The sequence below is a fragment of the Syngnathoides biaculeatus genome, chromosome 8 (genome assembly GCF_019802595.1).
Source record: "Syngnathoides biaculeatus isolate LvHL_M chromosome 8, ASM1980259v1, whole genome shotgun sequence".
Classification (NCBI taxonomy): domain Eukaryota; kingdom Metazoa; phylum Chordata; class Actinopteri; order Syngnathiformes; family Syngnathidae; genus Syngnathoides; species Syngnathoides biaculeatus.
Window position 1 is genome coordinate 12,605,406 of NC_084647.1, and position 19,102 is coordinate 12,624,507.

The 19,102-nt window shown below is 40.2% G+C and overlaps 2 protein-coding genes across 7 annotated transcripts in view; one reads left to right on the top strand and one right to left on the bottom strand.

The window, feature by feature from the left end:
- Positions 1-19,102, top strand: part of st3gal4 (ST3 beta-galactoside alpha-2,3-sialyltransferase 4) — a 110,685-nt gene that overhangs the window by 58,238 nt on the left and 33,345 nt on the right. The window lies entirely within an intron of this gene.
- Positions 3,885-14,354, bottom strand: kcnj5 (potassium inwardly rectifying channel subfamily J member 5). Its single transcript, XM_061828419.1, has 3 exons — positions 14,292-14,354; positions 10,933-11,806; positions 3,885-4,399 (listed from the first exon to the last, which is right to left on the bottom strand). Exons 1-3 carry the CDS (start codon positions 14,352-14,354, stop codon positions 4,026-4,028), a joined length of 1,311 nt encoding a protein of 436 aa, XP_061684403.1. The 3' UTR covers positions 3,885-4,025.

A 19,102-nucleotide genomic window follows, 5' to 3' on the forward strand; every position in this document is an offset into this window, starting at 1 on the left:
TTGCCGTTTTATGTTCCAAAATGTAATAGCCCCGATAAGAATAGTCTTGACAGCACACTGTTGAGATTCTGTGAATTTGGACCACACATCCCCCACACCGTCCCTCTCGAATGTAACATCATGTTCCTGTTCTTACTACAGTAATGTGCTCGTTAAATCTCAACCTTGCGTAGCGTTTCCCGTGTTTCTTGTCGCTAGGCAATAGCTGTTTGGCAGCATTAATCACCAAGTCAACTTTTTCTGTACTTGCAGTCTCACACACAAAGCTGACTCAGGGATCCTGCTGAATTTTGCATTCCCTATTTACGTGTTGAGAATCCATCAGAAAATGTTTCTACTGAAGTGTATGGACTTTTCTCAATGTCACTAAAAACAAATTGAAATAAAAACTATAAATGGCATTTTGAAAAAGGCCGTGTCCCATAAATTTTGGTCTCAAGTGTCATAATGCGTGTTATCGGCTTATCCCATTAGCTGTCACCCCATGGTGACCTGGTCGTTCATGCGTAAACACATTCACAAGAACATGTTCTGCTTAGCTGAATTATGTTTATTCCCATGAGAACACATAAAACAGATGACATTCCTGCAATGAAAGAAAATGGCTCTCGTACAATAAACCTATCATTTAGCAAACGGGATACATATGGAGATGCAGTGAAAATAATTATATCGATGCATCTGTGATACAAGAAAATTTGAGCTTTTCAAATGATTAGAGATTTCTTAGTGACAGCTGGGTGTTAGAATGTCTTTGTATTGTGGAAATGTCATAATTTGCATGCCTAGAAAATACCCTGTATCTTTCACTGTGCGAAATGTATTTAGAACTAGAGGATGTAAGGGTCACCTCATGCGGGTGAATCAACTACTGGCCCACTCGGAATCACGTGCGTGCTTCCAAAACTGCTAACAAGGGCTATTAAATAGAAGACAAAGGGCAGTTTGGGAAACAACTGGAGGATGAAATTGGAGAAGGACAAAGAACACTTCAAGTAATACGGTGAGGTCTAGTCAAAATGAAGAAGGCAAATACCCCAGATGATGGCGATTACACAGAGAGCCTTTTCCCATTATCAGCGGTAGCGTCTATGCGGGTCGAATTCCTTATAAAGAAATGTGACATAAGCACACATGGGGTCTTTCCTTTTCCTAATGTGTCTTGGTGAATATTTCATGAATTCTTTTGAAAAATACATTTCATATAAAATCAAGAGCCACCTACACCTAGAACCAACATGCATCTGCCAGCAACAGGAGTCTGGTCAGTAGTTTGATCAATGCTGATCATATCTGCCATAATTTTCCTCGTTATGCAATGCTAAATACAGTAGCAGGGTTAGGTCATAACTGTTCAATATTATTTGATTTTAAAAATGTGGCTTGTGACTAAGAGAACAGTCCCTAGAATTGCTAGGTACTTTGCTGTGCAAAAGTCTCAGCCACCATTAATTTGTTTTAATAATGCTATAATTACTATGTATAATTTGAATGTCACTCAGCCAAGCACAGACCTGTTGTTCAGCTGTTTAACAATTACGAAGCTACTGCATGTTTCTGGGAGGCAAACGAATACATGGGTGACGCCATTAGGATTTGTGGTTCTTTTGTTGGACTGGATTCTTCCATTGATGCCACTTACTATATCTTTGCTTTTATATAGATTATCGCAACACTTTATGGCTTATTCCTCCATCAATGCATCCCTCAGCAAAGTTTGGTCAAATACAAAAAAGGAGAATTTATGCATTTTGTATCAGTTCCACAGATGATGGATGGTTTTGAATAAATATGAACGCAGGAAAAAGGCTAGAATGTCAGTCCATAAAAGCAGTGGTGGATGAAGACAGTACTGTATAATACTAGTTATTATTGTCATTATGTTTATTTCAAGATGATATTCTCGAACTGAAGTCTGCCTCGGTCTCAAAACTGGTCTAAAGACCAATGGAGAGTCTTTGATTTTAATTTAGCCCACACAGATTGTGAAACCAAACAGAACCAAAAATGCCTTGTAAATTTCATACATCAGACAAGTGTCAATAGCACTAGAATAAATGATGTCAAATCCGGGTTCAAAATGATGTGAGCGTGGAGACTATCTTTCAGGCTTCAAAATTTTCTGCCGGTGTTGCTGAATGCTCTGAAAACCCTGCATCAGCTGTAAATATATATGTTTCTCTCTCTCTCTCTCTCTCTCTCTCTCTCTCTCTCTCTCTCTCTCTCTCTCCATTTCAATCTCACACTGGCTGCATGAACGGCATCGTAATTATCCGCTACCCCATTCTCCCATCTGTTTTTTGTTGTTGTTGTTGTTCTTTTAAATATTGCAAACATTTAAAAGAAACACGTCTCGATTTTGAACAGTTGCGGCCTTGGTGTTGACTTTCATCTCCTCAAAGCTTTAGTCGCAATATCTCTTGGTTTATTGGTCATGACTACAACACTAGTCTTCCCACATAAATCAATTGGCTTGACTTCTCTCAGTTATCGTCACGTCTTTGTACGTATCCAAATTCTTTCCAACCACTGTCCATTTTATCTATTCACAGCTGTGATGTTAGAGACTTAGCAATTTCAGGGAGAGCCCTGGTGGAAAAATAACTGGAATCTTACTACCAATCAATCAGTCATACAGTTTTCTCCTATTAGCTTCTGCTTCAGCTAATTACCCTGAAAATGAGCATAGCATTGCTTTTGGGACTAAGCTCTGTGTGTGCGGGGGACAATTAGTCACGAATATGACGATACATGCAAAAATTGAATTTCAGAAAATAAAACTGAATATTAGTTGAGTAGAGTTTGCATTTGGATTGCTTCTTATACGGTATTTTCCGATGAGCAAACTATTCGCCTTACATATGGCAGCGTACTGAAGCGGGAAAGATATGGGGGGGGGGGTGTATTTCCTTCCATCGTTATGGAGTAGCATGTGTCCGAATCGCTACTCTTTCAAATTAGAGCAATAGCTGTAGCCATAAAGACCAATCTGTCAAGACTACTGGCTTCTGCACAAGTTACTCATACGATCCTTAGACGACCTAAGCAGGGTACACACAGCAAGATAATCATGAGTCCGAGCCTGATTTCCCCTTTTGTAAGCTAAATCAGAAAATACCCAATTATCTGACAACTGATGATCATCCCGACAGTTCGTCCCGTGGTTTGAGGGGTGTAAAACTCATTTTACAATCCCCGATTAACGACGATAGTAAATGTTCATTATTCATGAAAAATTTAATGTGCGGTGTTCAGGACTAGGGCATCCCAGCCACAAGCTCTGGGACTGTCAAGTGTGACGAGATGACGGGCAACCATGAAGTGAGCGTCCGTAAGCATCATAAAACAAATGAGTGGCAACAAATAAAGTTCACAGTGAGAGGACTTCAGAATTGGAGGATCAACTCATTGAGTTGCGTGTTATCCAACTCTTACCACAAAAGAAAATTCAACTGAGAAGTCACGGCAAGAAATTCTTCCAGGTAACCTCGCTGCTGCTGTTTGTTTTTGATTTTCCGGCGGTCTGGATGTTCTGCTGTCGATTTCAGTCTCTCACAGGTCGGTTCGGGTACTAGGTAAAGTCACGTTTGCTCAAGCGAGACTTCTGGTTTGGAGGACAAGACTCTGATTGTCAGAGGACATATTAAGCGTGTGATGTGCAGTGTTATAACTACACAACACACAATAAGAACAATACACTGCTATGTTGTCTCGTTATTTTGTCTTTGTGTGTACCCCACTGTAAATTGCATTAACGGTGTGATTATAGGATTATAAAAAGACGATCAGTACCACCAACTTTGAAGTGAATCTATAGATGCTGTATGTGTGTCAGTACTTGTCTAAAAAAAGCAATCTACACTATAGATCGACACTCTAGTCCTGTAGAGGTCTATTGCATGTTTCAAAGACTGGAGAGCAGTGTTTTGTTTCTCCAAGACTTTCCAGTGAAATAGGATGGGCATCACTGAAAATAAATATAATACTGTTCTGTCCTCTCGCCCAAATTTTTGTCTCGTGGCGAATCAGTCAGGCAGTCCGTCAGCAAAGGGCGTCTCCTCCAAAGCAGCTGCTGAGCCGTTAGTCTCGCCTTTGTCACATCCTGATTCGATCTCCTCCTTGTCCTCATCCTGGTTTAGTGGATCCAAGTCAGACACACCAAAAGTATGTATTTTTGGTTCCGGGCTCAGCAGCGACAATTGAGGCAATAGCGGCCCGTCCCGAAGCTTGGCTGCCATTTCCTTGGCGCTACAAGTGGGGGTGTTGGTCTCGTAGACATCGTGGAAGTTGTTGTAGTCGACCTCGTAGAAGCCCTTCTCCAGGGAGAGTACCGGTGTAAAGCGATAGCCCCAAAGTACCTCCGTGTCCAGATAGGAACTCCTTGCTTGACACGTCATCCCTAATCCAGTTCCAGCCAGGTGTGTACACCCACACACACATCCAAAGTGGACAGATGGACAAGTAAACACACACACACGAACAGAAAAGGGGAGAGAAGCGTCAGTAAATTATTCATACCGAGACCCTAAATGCATACAGAAAATCTGTCAAACAAACCGCTATAAGCACTGAATATTTATAGTCACTAAGCTCTTTTCTGTAGGCAAGATTACCGATTGTGAAAAGCACCTATACATTTTTCAGCTCTCTTATCTGCATTTTGAATGCTATCCAACACATTTACGGACACACTGTTACTGCTTTTAGTGACAATTTTAAACCTACTGTATGGTCCTCAAGTTGCTCTTACGTTTTATGTGCAAAAAGGAAGAGCACGATAAATTTGAATAAGAATTTAAACCAAAATTTTGGGCTCATTATTTTGTGAGCTACAATTTTGCCAATGTTTTTTTTGTTGTTGTTCTTTTACAAGAAAAAAAAAAGACAATCTAAGAGAGAGAGTGAATTTGCAAGTTACACATCAGGCTGTTTTCCTCGAAAGATGAACAGAGTGTCAGTGGATTAATCTTTTGTAGTAAAAACATTGGACACTCTTTGCTAACTCTGCTGCTGCCTGTGATGCGTAGTATGCATTCGATGTGATTAAAAATAGAAGTACAGTGGCTTCAGACTGATGTGTGGCGTCTTATGTTGGTGCACGGGAGATACTTGTAGACCTTTCTTTTTAAATTCCCTCTGGAAATTGATGGCCTCGTTTCTATTTTTAACATGTCAAATATTTATCTTTTTCTGTGACAGGATTATAAAAGTTGGCTTTTATTTCTTATTCGTAGAAATTGTCTTGCTTTTCTTAACTGTATGAGTAATGTTTATCCATGCAGTTTCTCCGTTCGTACTTTCAAACTCATACTTGCTTTTTCAAATGTTTTCCTGTCCTTTGAATATCCAGCCATCCATTTTCTTAGCTGATTATCCTCACGAGGGTTGTGGGAGTGCCGGAGCCAATCCCAGCTGACATTGGGCAGGAGGGAGGGTACACCCTGAACTAGTTGCCAGCCAATCGGAGGGCACATGGAGACATACAACAGTCACATTTACAATCACACCTAGGGGTAATTTAGAGTCCTCAATGAATACATATTTTTGGGATGTGGAATTTACATCATCAAGTGAGCTTAACTTAGTCTTTATGTAAAGTGACTTGCCTCCAAAGCATGTGCATGTTTATTACATTGGCCACGTGCCACCAACAGTTAAAACATGCCCTGTAGCTTTAAAAAAAGTATGATGTCGACAGCTCGACCCTGGAACAGATTCACTCTTTTTATTGTTTCCAAGTAGTAGTTCAACCAAAATCCTGTAATGAAATGTGGCGTAATCCTGCGTTTGACCTTGGAAGTTCCACTGCATCTGTCTACTAAATAGTGTGTAAGGTCACTGATACCAATAATAATTGAACCACATTAGAGTAAGCCACCTCCATCCAGGATTCCTGTATAAAGGGAGACCTTTAACCCATTTCAGCAGAAATATAAAAGAGCACTACATATAATAACTAATTCCATTTAGGTGAGTCGCTTCTCGGTTAATATGCACTCTCACTTAATGGGATAAACCAATCTTTAGTGTTTTTTTTTTTTTTTTTTTCCTGTATGTATGGAGGTCAACGCTAATTACCAACACTGAGCACATGTCACGTCGCCGTGATAATTCTCCTAATGTGGGGTACTTAACACATTTTCATGTCAAGTGTTTCTGCAATGTCTAAACAGTACAGCCGGTCTTGACAAGGTCATGTACATGTTTGTTTTGTTCTTTGTGCCTTTGTAGTTTCCCCTCAAGGCTTTTCATACGTGCTCAAGGCTTGAGCTGACTAAGCTTTATTACTCTATGGAGTCATTTGCCATTGTGTTTCTTTTGGACTATGCTGAGGCACAAATGTGTTTGTGTGTTGTACCAATGTTAAATGTGTCAAATCTTCATGGGGTGGCAAATCACCAACATCGTTTTGGTAATTCGAGCACCAACTGTTGTAATTAGTTCAGCCTTTTTCAGGTTGCAAATTAGCGCTGTAAAAATACAAATAATGCAACTCTGCTAGTTCGACCACAAAAAATGGTTCAATTAACTCATTCGTGGGCAGCATCCCATTTTTGGGACATCATGATTTTCATGCATTATAGCCTTCAGTGTATCAAAATATTTAAGTGTTTTAATCTGAAGCCACAATTTGGTAAAAGGAGAGGATAACACATCGGTCAAGGTTAGCAGTTAGATTTTGGAACGAGATTATAAATTAGTAAAGTTATCATATAACTTACCCATAAATGAAAAATAAGCATTATTTCCTTGATTGTGGCCTGTTAGGAGACTTTTATCTCAATAAGGCAAAAAATTGCCACCCAGTCCATGAATGGGTTAATAATTTCTGACTCAATAAAAAAAAAATATTAATAAAAACATATTTGTGCCACCCGGAACCAAATATGGAAGCATTGGTCCATTGTCCAGGTTTACCTGACGGACATTTGTTGCAGAGGGACATATTGTTGGACCTAGTGAAAAACATTCACAATAGCGACAGAAGAGATTCTTTAAGTTACTTTTAAGATACGGCTAGATGTGTAATGGACAAATAATGCAACGTATGAGTTTGCTAAATGGTAGTGAGTCAGTGTTTTTTTTTTTTTTTCTCCCAAAAATGGTACTCGCTAGCGCGCTAATGCTAATCGTGATTGCTAACTGTATTGCAAAAGCGTTTATACCATAAACTCACATAAACATGCAGTTTGAGGATGAACATGTAGCCCTCTTAATGAGAATAAAATTCATTCTACTGTGAAAGGAAAAACCGCAAAAATATCTTTTCTTTTTTGGGGTTACTTGAAAATTTGAAGTATTATCTGGAGGATAATTTAAAAAAGATTGGATCGTCACAACCGCATTGCCAATTCTACAGCCCGTCTTTGATAAACGCCGCATCTGTCGGGGCAACCACCGGCTTCATGGAGGATAAGGTTCAGTGCGAGAGCGCTCATCACACTACTTCCACCGAAAAGTGTTTTCCAAACGGTGTAGTAAGCAGCCTAGCGTTCTCACCATTTCAGCTTCCCTGTTGGATGAAATGGAATCTCTAAGTGTGACTTAATAGCAAGAGCAGAATAAGATCTCTGGCAGTGAAGATTTGGAACATTTTGCATGGAAAAAACATAGCACATAGTCAGTTGTGACGCTCATTCCAAAACTGCACTGGTTACTAATGGGGCATCATCTATCCATCCATTTTCCATACCGCATCTCCTCAGTAGAGGCACGGGCATGCTAGAGCCTATCTCACCGGAATTTTGGGGACAGGCGGGGAACATCCTAAACTGGTCCCCAGCCGATCGCAGGGCATGCATAGACAAACAAACATTCTCACTCACATTCACAATTTAGACTCTTCAATTAACTGACCGGGGATGCTTTTGGAATCTGGGAGGAAAGCAGAGTACATGGAGAAAACCCACGCAGACATGTGTAGGATGTGAAAATTCCACACAGCTGAGGCTAGATTTGAACATGGGACCTCAGAACTGTGAAGCCATCCTTCCATTTTCTGTATTGCTTATCTTCACTCGGCTGGAGACTATCCCAGCTATCTTCGGGAGAGAGACGGGAACACCCAGAATTGTTACTAGACAATTGCGGGACACGTACAAACGATCAACCATTCACATTCACATCTGCGGGCAATTTAGAGTCCTTAATCAACTGACCATGCATGCTTTTGGGATGTGGGAGGCATCCGGAGTACCTAGAGAAAGTCTACGCGGACACGGGGAGAGCATGCAAACTCCACACAAGGAGGGCCAAGGATTTGTACCCCGGTTCTGAGAACTGTGAGGCAGATTTGCTAACCAATCATACACCATGCCTCGACGGGGCATAATATGAAAGGAAAACAAACAGGCTTCGCGACAGTTTACATTCCTGGGCCAAAAAATATTTTTACAGCATAGAAATAATCTATGAATCAGTTTATCGCTGTATGTTGTGTTTGTACGTAAAATTGTTTGCCTTATGCAGGTGTCCAACTATCCCATTATCGGCTAAAATTTGAATGAGTCAAAAAAGCACGAGTAGTTGGTACTATTATAGTAGATAGTATATAGTATAGTATAAGGTCTACTATTACATAAAGACTAGTTTGTGTTGCAAAAACACTCCATATTTCATATATAAATATTACAAGTGATAGAAGATGACAAAACTGTCATAAACTTACTATCGTCAGGGAACCATAATGAAAACACGGTTTGTTGTCGGCAACATGGCCACGCATGACAGGAACTCTGGCACAGAAACTATTGATGTTTGCTCAGCTAACTTTGAAGTTGTCAAAAATAATAACCAGAATATATCTAAAACAAACACAGACATTTAAAGGTTACGAGTGGATTGTAGTCAGCTATTATCTGGTTGCCTTGTAGATTGTGCATGTGCAGATGCAATCTGAACACACATTGGTTGACAAAATAAGGATGGCTGGGATGGGTGGAAAGGTATCACACAAGTTTAGAGGCAATAATTAATCTTTTTAAGAAATTGCACCTCTGTGATTTGACAGTTGTCTTCTGAGAGCTTGTTGGCTTGATCTCATTCATGAATTCTCTTGCATGAATGGAAAGTTTGATTGGGAGATTCATCACTTCAACTATTTAGTGACAGTGCACGTAATTCATTTGAACATTTACAATATACTATAAAAAAACTAGATATAATGCCAATAAAATGAGGCAACTGCGTTAACTTTTTTTTTTCTTGATTAAACAAAGGAATATGTACAGATCCCCAGAAATTACACGGAAAAAAAATACTCCTTTGTGTGCACAAACTACTATTTTGTGACCACACACTACTACTTCGTGCGAACAGAATAGTTACAACTTTTTTTTTCCCCCTCCACGTCACGTCTGGGGCTCTGTATGTGTATTTGAAGATTTTATTTGTCTTTACTCATAGCATTGTACTTGCAAAGTTGTTGCCAGACAACACCAACTCTTTGCTGAGCCAGTATTGAAGCGGTAGCTTGAGATGGTAACACAAATGTTCACTTGCCATTTTACTGCAAAGAGGCAGCAAACACCTGTTACTGCTTTGTGAAGAGAGTCATACAGTGACAACGGAATGGTACAGCGTATTGATGACGCAGTGGCATAGCTCTGGGCAGGTTGTCTGCCAATGTAAACCCATACGGGTACAGTATTTGACTGTGGGCAAGTTGAGCTCAACCTAATTGGACTGCCACTAATGCTACGTGCGTATGAGGACAGTTTATTGAACTAAGCTAATTTGGATTTCTCAGGCATAGGCTTGCGACTGTTTTTAAGAGTCTCAGGGGGACAGTGTGTGGGTGGGGCTGGCGGGGGTATAGTATAGGGAATGACCGAAATGGCCCATTGTTCGGTGGTGAAGGACAGTGACGATGAAATCCCTGAACACTACAGCAATTTGTACGGGTGAAGCAAGGAATGATTTCATGCCAGAGTCAAGTATCCAGCAGGGTGATCAGGGAGCATAATGACTACTGGTGCTTTGGGAGTGAAAGTAAATGTAAAAATTAAAAGTGAAATAGAGCAGAAATGTTCAGATCCATGCAAAGCCATGCCTGATCGCATCAGGGAGGATTGTTCTTTGTACAATTTTTGTCCAGGAGTGTAAATCCTCCTCATTAGTCAATGCGTCTCATTTACTGATGCAAAATGTGCCCAAGTGCCTACATCAGTTCCGTGTTTCATATGTTGTTTTGCTGTAATGTGTTCAAAATAAATACAATTATGCATTCAACGGTGGCCAAGAAAGAGCTTAATGAAATCACAATACCTGCTTCAGTCAAAACGCACTGAAAGCTCATTAGAGCAGACAATAAAGAGCTAGCTATGGGCCATTTTAATCACATCATTAAGATGTTTATAATAGTAAGGGAATTGGTTACAAGGCTATCGTTATAAACAACACAAGTGTTAATGCTTTTCAGTAAGATGTCGTAAATTCCGAGCTTGTGTAGGGAAATAGGAGGGTTTTGGGAACTTTACACAAATACCTGCTTCCACCTGTCTTTTAAATGTAACCAGCCTGAAGCCTTTTTTAAAGGGTGTGGCATTTACCCAAAACAAAGACAAACAGTGTGAGTAGCTAAACTTCATTCATTTTGAAATAAACACATGAAAGTTAACCTTGAAGTAGTAAGAGTGGAGATGCGGGTGCCAGCAACTACTTGCGTAAGGCAACATGGGCGGTTCTTATCCTCAAGTGACATTTTTCAATGTAGAGTTGTAGTTGTGTGGACTGGGTAAGGTGTGAGAAATACTCAAATCATGAATTGCATTTAGTCTACATCCCAGTTACCGTACCAACTGTCTTCTCTCAAGATGCACCCAACTTGTATGTCAAGTAATTTATCACAACCCTACTGTTTTAAAGTAACCTGACCCCAAGCGTATTTTCTGCAAATCGTTAATACCCCACTTAATATACCCGATTTCATACCTGTTGCCTCCACCATGCCCTCTAGGATGACCACGATCTCAAATTCTTCCTTCTCCATCTGTGCCATGGACATCTCCCAGAAGGGGCTCTTTTCATTGATCTCATGTGAGATGATGAGCGGCGACACCAGGAACAGGCGATCGTCTCCTGTGTCAAAGCCGATGTTTATGTCAGTTTGGTTGAGCGGGATGAACTCCCCCTCCTTGGTCTGCTGCGAGCGGATTAGTTTTGCTCGGATCGAGGCCTCCACAATGTGAGAATTCCTCAGGTCCCCCACCCTAAACATCAGACACATCTTGTTGTCTCGCACCGATATGACGGCGTTTTGCGAGAACATGAGGGTCTCTGCACGGTTCTTTGGCTGTGAGATCTTGACAAACATGCACCCGACCATCATGGCATTCACAATGGAACCCAGTATGGCCTGCACCAAAAGCAGTATGATACCTTCTGGGCATTTTTCCGTAATAACACGATAGCCGTACCCAATGGTGGTCTCCGTTTCAATGGAGAAGAGGAAGGCCGAGACAAAACTGTTGAGGTTCTCCACGCAGGGGGTCCAGCCCTCTTCATCTGCATGCAATAGATCCCCACGGATGAGTGCAATCAGCCACCATAGAAAGCCAAAGAAAAGCCAGTTGACGACATACACTAGCGTGAAAATAAAGAGACTAAGACGCCAGCGAAGGTCGACTAGTGTTGTGAACAAGTCACTGAGGTAACGGTAGGTCTCTTGGACGTTTCCATGATGGACGTTACATTTGCCGTCCTTTTGCACGTATCGCTGACGGGGCTTCTTGGCGGGGTCAGATATCAAGTGTGTTCGCTCTGTCGAGATCTGTGCCTCCCGTAAGTGTTTAGGAAGCTTCTTCACCTACGCGGAGAGGACAAAAAGAGGCAATATCAGAGAAAGTGGATTACAAGAGTTTTTCCCGTCTGTTCAGTAAACCGTAACCGAGCTGAACATTTTCTCTGAAGATACGATCATGTAATGATGGACCTTTTTTATGAGTTCCTCTTCTTTTTTTGTTTTTTTTTTACAATACTGTAGTTGCAAAACGACAGTGCAGTTACGAAATGTCTGTGCTACAAATAATGACAGTCTGGATTGTAGTATGGCGTACAAATATGCTCATCGCTATTTATGATGATTGCATTTAATTTTTGAAATGATTAAATTGTCAGCTGAGAAGTTACTCTTCACTAATGCCTCCACAAAGGTACTTTGTGAACTGCATTTTATATACAAAGCAGCAGTTTGTAGCTGTACTGTATTCTCTGGATTGCAAGTATTCAATTTGTAAATTGTAATTGTGTCTTTTGCCATTTTTTTATATCAAAAGAACTAGGCACCAAATTAAAAAACGAGTGAACATTTGCAAAAAATGTTAATTTTAAATAATAAATATCATGTCCTTGTAATGTAATCAATTAAATATGTATAATATGGACACAGTTGAAGCCATAAGTTTACATATACTCTGCAAAAACAAAACTCATTTTTTCTCTCACTGTCTGAAGTCAAATCAGACTAAACCGCTTCTGTTTCAGGTAAGGCAGGCCCAGCAAAATTATTGAATTTTGTTAAATGGCACAATGAGAGAGAATTTCTTAGATAATTTAGATTATTTCTATAAGACTTATATTATTATATCTATCCATCCATCTATCCATTTGACGGAGCATTGTCGTTCCTTTTTTGAGAATAGTTTTTTTTTTTTTTTTTTTTTTTACTTTATGAATTGAAATTGTGAATACCATACTGAGTTTAGGTCTAACTATGCCTTCCAACAGTAAGATAAGACCAGTGGCAAAATCTCATCTTTTTGCAAAAACTCTCAGTGCTCTTTATGTAGTGGTTCCTTGTACTGTACATTGGGAGCAAAGTGAAGAACACCTAAGTTACACAAAAAACCCAAGGACAGTGACTCTGTTGGCCCAACTCCAATGAATGATCTGGCTCCACTGCGTTTCCCTGCCTCCCTCTTTCCCCTCCCGTGCCCTCCCTTCACACCTGGGATCCTGGCAAGGCTGCATCGTTGCAGCTGAACACCCACAGCTCTCCCAAAGATACTGATTGCATCTTCCCCCAACCATTTTACTGCTCTCCAATGAAGATGACATGCTTTCAAATCACCCCCAAAACAATTTAGTTTTATTTACACGATTCTTGGGAACATAATCTCATTATTTTTGGACGTGCACACATGGAAAGATGCAAATGGAGTATGGTGGTTTCTTTCAAACAGACCAAGGACATGCTAGCAACCCAATGACACTTCCAATCTAAATTGACAAATGGAATATGCTTAGGTCAAGAAAACAATTCTTGCCCCTTAAAATGTCTTGCCTTCAGTCAGAAATTTGATATGATTTATCCCTTTCCAGAACCGCATCCACAATAGAGTTACATTTTTTTTTTAGTAAATTCCATGGACTAGTATTTAGCCTTGCAGTTACGATGGATAATTTTGTGAAGTATCTAAATAACTTCCCCGTAGACCCTTTGATTGTCTACCTTTTTATAATAGAATCAACCATATGTTTTATTCAAAACTGACGTTTCATTGAGATGTAAGGTGCTGTTGACTACATCTCTTTTACACATACATTCACTTAGCCTGGTGGGTATTGACGTTTCAGCTATCAATTTGAGGTGATCTTAGTTTCAGGAACGTTTGGACGAAGAAGAATTGAAAGACGATGCTTATTGACTCGCACTCTAATTAGTTCTTTGATGACAATGCATTCATTCAAAGTCTGTGGACTCCCTTTTAGCCAACTGTGCTTAATCCTCCACTTTTGGATTGTTGACGATATTCCCTTGTTTTCACATTTTACACAGCTTTAAATGAAAGACCAAATAAAAATCCCTTCAGGCTTGACTGAGTGATTGATGTAGCTGTCAAAAGCAATGCCACCCAATCTTTGCCCCCTGTAGTCAATATAGTCACTGGGGGTGACGGCGTTTACAGAAATTCATTAGTCCTCTGTACACTACAGTGGTAAGTGGATAATATATTCCTCCTATTGAGCTTTCCTAACCACGCATGGGAAGGATGTGTTGCAATCTGTTCCAAACAACTCTTAATCTCCACTGTCAAGCAAATGTCACCTATCTGAATTAGAGCAACATCTTCAATTTACGCAGAATCTACAATCTGTACAACCGAATGTCCACCTTGCCACCAGTCGGTTTCTCATCCACACCCATTAAGCCCTCAATCTAGATCATCTCTCACTATCTTGCTAGTGATATCTTCACTGTATGGCTCATCTCTCTTCATACCAGCGTTTCTCTGATGTGACTAATTACTAACTAGTGCATTGCATGAACAGGTTTTGCTAATTAGTTTTACCTGTGCAGGCGTGACACCTATCTCCATGTTGTGGTCCATGAGGATTCTGGAATCTCCCGCCATCCTCAACTGAAGCCCAACACCTGGAGGACATGAGAACATGTTGCCATTATAACTGAGAGAGGAGTTGCCCTTTCTTTAGTTCTTAACATTAAAACCATCCATCCATCTATCTATCCATTTTCCATACAACTTATCGTAAGATCGCCGGTGTTCTGGAGCCTTTGCAAGTGGACTTTGGAGTAGTCCTTAGCCAATCACGTGGCAGATTTCATTAAACAACCATTCACACTCACATTCTCACCTACGTGCAATTCTTCAGTTAATTTACCATGCACGTTTTTGGGGCGTGGGAGGAAACGTCAGTACTTGGTGAAAACCCACGCAGGCACGGGGATAATATACTAACTTCTCACAGGCGAGGCCGGATTTGTACCCGGATACTCAGACCAGTCAGGCAGATGTCCACCGTGCCGCCAGATTTACAACCAAACACTGCAAAAACGAGTGAACACCAAGTCTTTGTGCATTACCAAACCCGCAGGCAAATACTTTTTGTCATGCCAATGTAATTTCTTTTCAATTTGGAATGATATTAATACTGTCAGGAACTAGAAGACAGCACACCATCCCACCACATTCCTTGGAATTGAAAGGTTTAAGAGGTCATGTATGCTACAAATGACCACAACTGCATGTGTGTACCATATTTCCCTAAAGATTAGCCATAGAGGTTTGACTACTCAACTGACAAGACAAAACAGGAATCTATCGAAGAGGTGTTTATTAGTACAAAAGCTAGCGGTGGACAACTTATTCCCGATCAATGATGTGTTGCAGTTCAAGGCTGGACAAATTCCCTTCTTGTTTCTGCGCTTTCGCATTTTGATTGACAGACCTGCCCAAACATCGCAGTCAAAACCGACCAGTGGGAGTGCTGCTCATTCGTAAGAACATACGGATACATATTTTTTGTTTTAGCCCATCTTTTATTAATAAACAACTGGCTCCTTTTCAGATCAGTTCTCATGGGTTATTTTCAGAGGTGGGTTGTAACATGGTACAATTAGGCTGTTACTTTTACTTGAGTAACGTTTTGTAAAAAAATTACCTCTCAGAGTAGATAAAATGCAACAAATTCTTTACTTTCGTATATTTACCAGCAAAGATTGTGACTTTTACCTCGTACCATTGTGCTACATTGCACTTGTGCCTTTTGATTTCATCTCCACGACGCTGACATCACCAAGTTTGGGCTTAGACTCGCGTTTGCAGAAGCAACAATTTAGATGAACTCAGAGTGAGCATTTATCACGTCTGTGTATTAGTGAGTAGCACCCTGTCCTACTGCTCTGATGTCACACTATTCTGAAGCGCTGCTATATTGTTCTGCCATCAGCTACATAAATCAGGTAGCAGCATATGAAACTGAAAGCTTCCTTGTGGAAACAGATGTGTTATAAATACTGAACCAAGCGTGTTTCCATCTACAAAAAGGGGATTTGTGTATTGTACAAGTATTTATTAGACGCCACTTTGCATACAGTTTGTGCCTAAGGCTCTGTTTTTGACAGTTTTCTAGTAATCAAGATATCAATCATTTTTATGAATTGTACTCAGTAGTACCATTCATCATAGTAAAAAATAAATAGTTTTTCCCTTGTGCACAGTCGTTGGAACGCAATAGATTGGCAGAAACCCTAATTTTTTTGTAGTAATCCAGTTAAAGCGTTCAAGCTACACAAAGCAGTTAATTTAGAAAGGTCTTGGGTGTTGTTTTAAAATCAACGACTGTTAATTCAGCAAAGGTGCAAGGAATTCCTAAATACAGATAAGTGTATTTTGACCAATTCAAGATCTAACGGTATCTGACATTTTCCTCGTCATCAGCTCGCTAACGTCAATCTACCAGTGTTTGGTCACTCACCAGCAAAGGGGAGGCAAAATGGAGGCGGGAGAGACAAAGTGAGAGGAACACATCACAAATCAGGCCCACACAGGAATGTAGTGTTGACATTGATGGTCCAAAGCAAAGGGCAGAGTGACGTGACAGGCATCCGAGCAGGGAGACAGACAGCAATGTGTGGGAAACACACAAAGCTTCCTAATGAATACATGAAAAGGATTTTGTTTTTCCAAGTCATTTTTGCTTCTCCCATAAATTTAACACAGCTCCAAGGAACTCTGTGAACTCTGGGCTTGTGTGAAAGACTGAAGACTACGAAGACTGATGGCGACTCACATCAACATTCCTGAATGGGAAGTGTTTTATCTTGGTGGTTTAAGAGGGACTCACTGATGGTGTAGTGGTACACTTGCCTGACTTTGGTGCACACAGTGTGGGATGCGTTCCCACTCAGTGACTGTGTCTATATATGTGCCCGCCGACTGAATAGCGTCCAGTTCAGGGTGTAATCCACTTTTTGGCCGAAGTTAGCTGGGACAGGATCCAGCACTCCCGCAACCCTTGTGATGATGAGTGGCTTGAAAATGGATGGATCTATGGTTCAAGAGGGTAACAAACATTTATCTTGTTACCAAGAGACTGACTGGATGCTTCTGGTGAATAGTGTTTCTGTTGATAACAGTAGTATTATATCTGTTGTGCTTCAAAGTAACAGTAAAGAATGGTATCCTGTGCCTTTAATACTGTATTGTGTACCACTGAGGTTGATACATATCAACAGCTGTATGGTCTTAAACTAAAGAGGCCAAGACTGCCACTGTCAAAGCTAAACATTGGCAATAGCATAAAATGGAGCATTTCATATTTTGCAAAGTTGACAACATCTCTCTGATGAAGGTACTGTAAGAGTCAGATGACATTAATGCAGCATAAAAGTTGAAATGTTGTCCAGGATGGACCACTGCTATGAGACTACAACATTAGGCAACTGTGCATTTTTTTTCCCAGACACCACCTTTATTGTACTCAGTACAAGCAATCGCACTATAAACAATGTTGAAACTGTTAGTTGACGCTAGTTTTAGTCTGTATGATGAGAAACGTGATACGTTCACAATACTCATTGTAGCTTTTCCACTAGAACAGCTGTATGATTGTGATTGAATCCCTTCAGTGCTTTGTTGGGGTTTTTTTTTCGGTTTAAGCATCGGCTGAATACCAACATGAGATGGACATGTACTTTATATGGCAACCTGATCTGTATCAGAAGTCAGACAAAAATATACATTTCACCTATTGTACATAGTTCAGTCACGCTTCCATACTCAATGCCACCGAGAATTACATTGTTACAAAAGATAAACATGGGATTATTACATATAGGAATTGTACTTTGCAAAGTCAACAAGATCGCTTCCTGTAATTTAGAATACAAATGAGACTGTGGTATTACTAGTTGCTGATCCGGATACTTCAAGGACTATAGTTTACAATTTACTGTTGTTGATGGGAGGATTTGGGGGGGGGGGGGGAACCCTGGAACTGAGAGGTGCCTACAAGGGAAAATAAACTAGTGACGTTCAGTACTACCAATTCCCTCTCTGATCTGATAGTGAGAAAAATTCAAGGTGGTATTGGCAAAACCCATACTTTATGAACAAAGGCCTACTGTGTCTGTTTATTGAAAAAAGTAGTGTACTCTATTTCAAATCATAGATTTAAAAAAATCCTTTACATCCGAATAATGCATTTATTATAATTCTTATTGATTTTAATCTCTGAAGTATATTGAGGTAGGAGTCATAGGTTCACCACTGCGTGACTTAAATTGAAATCAAATAATAAATGCAACAGTAAGTGCACTAGTTTCTAAATACCTACATCTTAAAATCTTCATTTAACAGTTAAACCAATTTAAAATGAGTGCAAATAATAATTCTATTGTATTGTTCAAATATTACCCCTCCCGGAGCCATCACCTTATTGTGGATTTTCTTTTTATTTTGTATTTTTTTTGCCTGACTTTGGTGCGGACAGAGTGGGTTCAGTTTCCACTCAGTGATGGTGTGAATGTGAGTTTGGTTATCCATTTTTTTTTTTTTTTTGTGACCTGCGACTGACCCGCGACCAGTTCATGGTGTAGTCCACCTTTTGCTGAAAGTCAGCTAGTTTCTCGCGCTCCATGACCCAAAGCCAGGACAAGGGGTGTTGAGAACGAACGAATGGATGGATTTTTCTGCCTCTGCAACTAGATAGTGCCAGAGGTCCAACATGTCCTCTTGAGCTTGCCTCATCATAAATGCTTTGTATTGTGTTGTAGTTTCACCTGAGGTGTTTTACAAACAGATCTTGGCTGGTTGTCAAGATGAAAAAGGCAGACCCAGGGAGAAGAAAAAAATTATTTGCACCAACCTGGTATCATTTAGACATCATCTGAGTTACTTTCAACTGTGTTCCTGTTGATGGAAATGGTATACACGACCTCAAATAATTGACGTATCAAATGTATTGACATTTTGATTTGAGTATTGATTTTAGAGCTTAAAGAGCTGCCATCGATACTTCAATATGGATGTGCAGATCACTCAAAGAAATTACAACTCATCGTTGAATCAAATGTCAAAGCTTGTCACTGCATCATAGTCATGGAAGCTCCTTTTCTTGAAGTAACAACAATGGTTTGTTTTCACTGCTCGCATCACGATTGTGTCCCTGGCTTTGATGGGCTCATAAAATAACAGGGACTTCATCCCTATCTTTGTTCACTTGTGACACTTTAAGGTCGGGCAGGTCAACTGACTAAAAATGTACCCGGCAAGTTTGGCTCCAGGCCGGACTAACACTGATATGCTCGTAGACTCCCATATAAACTTCACACCAACCCTCCCTCCCTATTTTCCTATTA

Excerpts from the sequence above, each read along its gene's own strand:
- kcnj5 (XM_061828419.1), bottom strand. The coding sequence starts at position 14,354 with ATGGCGGGAGATTCCAGAATCCTCATGGACCACAACATGGAGATAGGT. Across the intron at positions 11,807-14,291 it reads TAGGTGTCACGCCTGCACAG|GTGAAGAAGCTTCCTAAACA; the intron begins GTAAAACTAATT and ends CTCTCCGCGTAG. Across the intron at positions 4,400-10,932 it reads GGGCATGGTGGAGGCAACAG|GGATGACGTGTCAAGCAAGG; the intron begins GTATGAAATCGG and ends GAACTGGATTAG.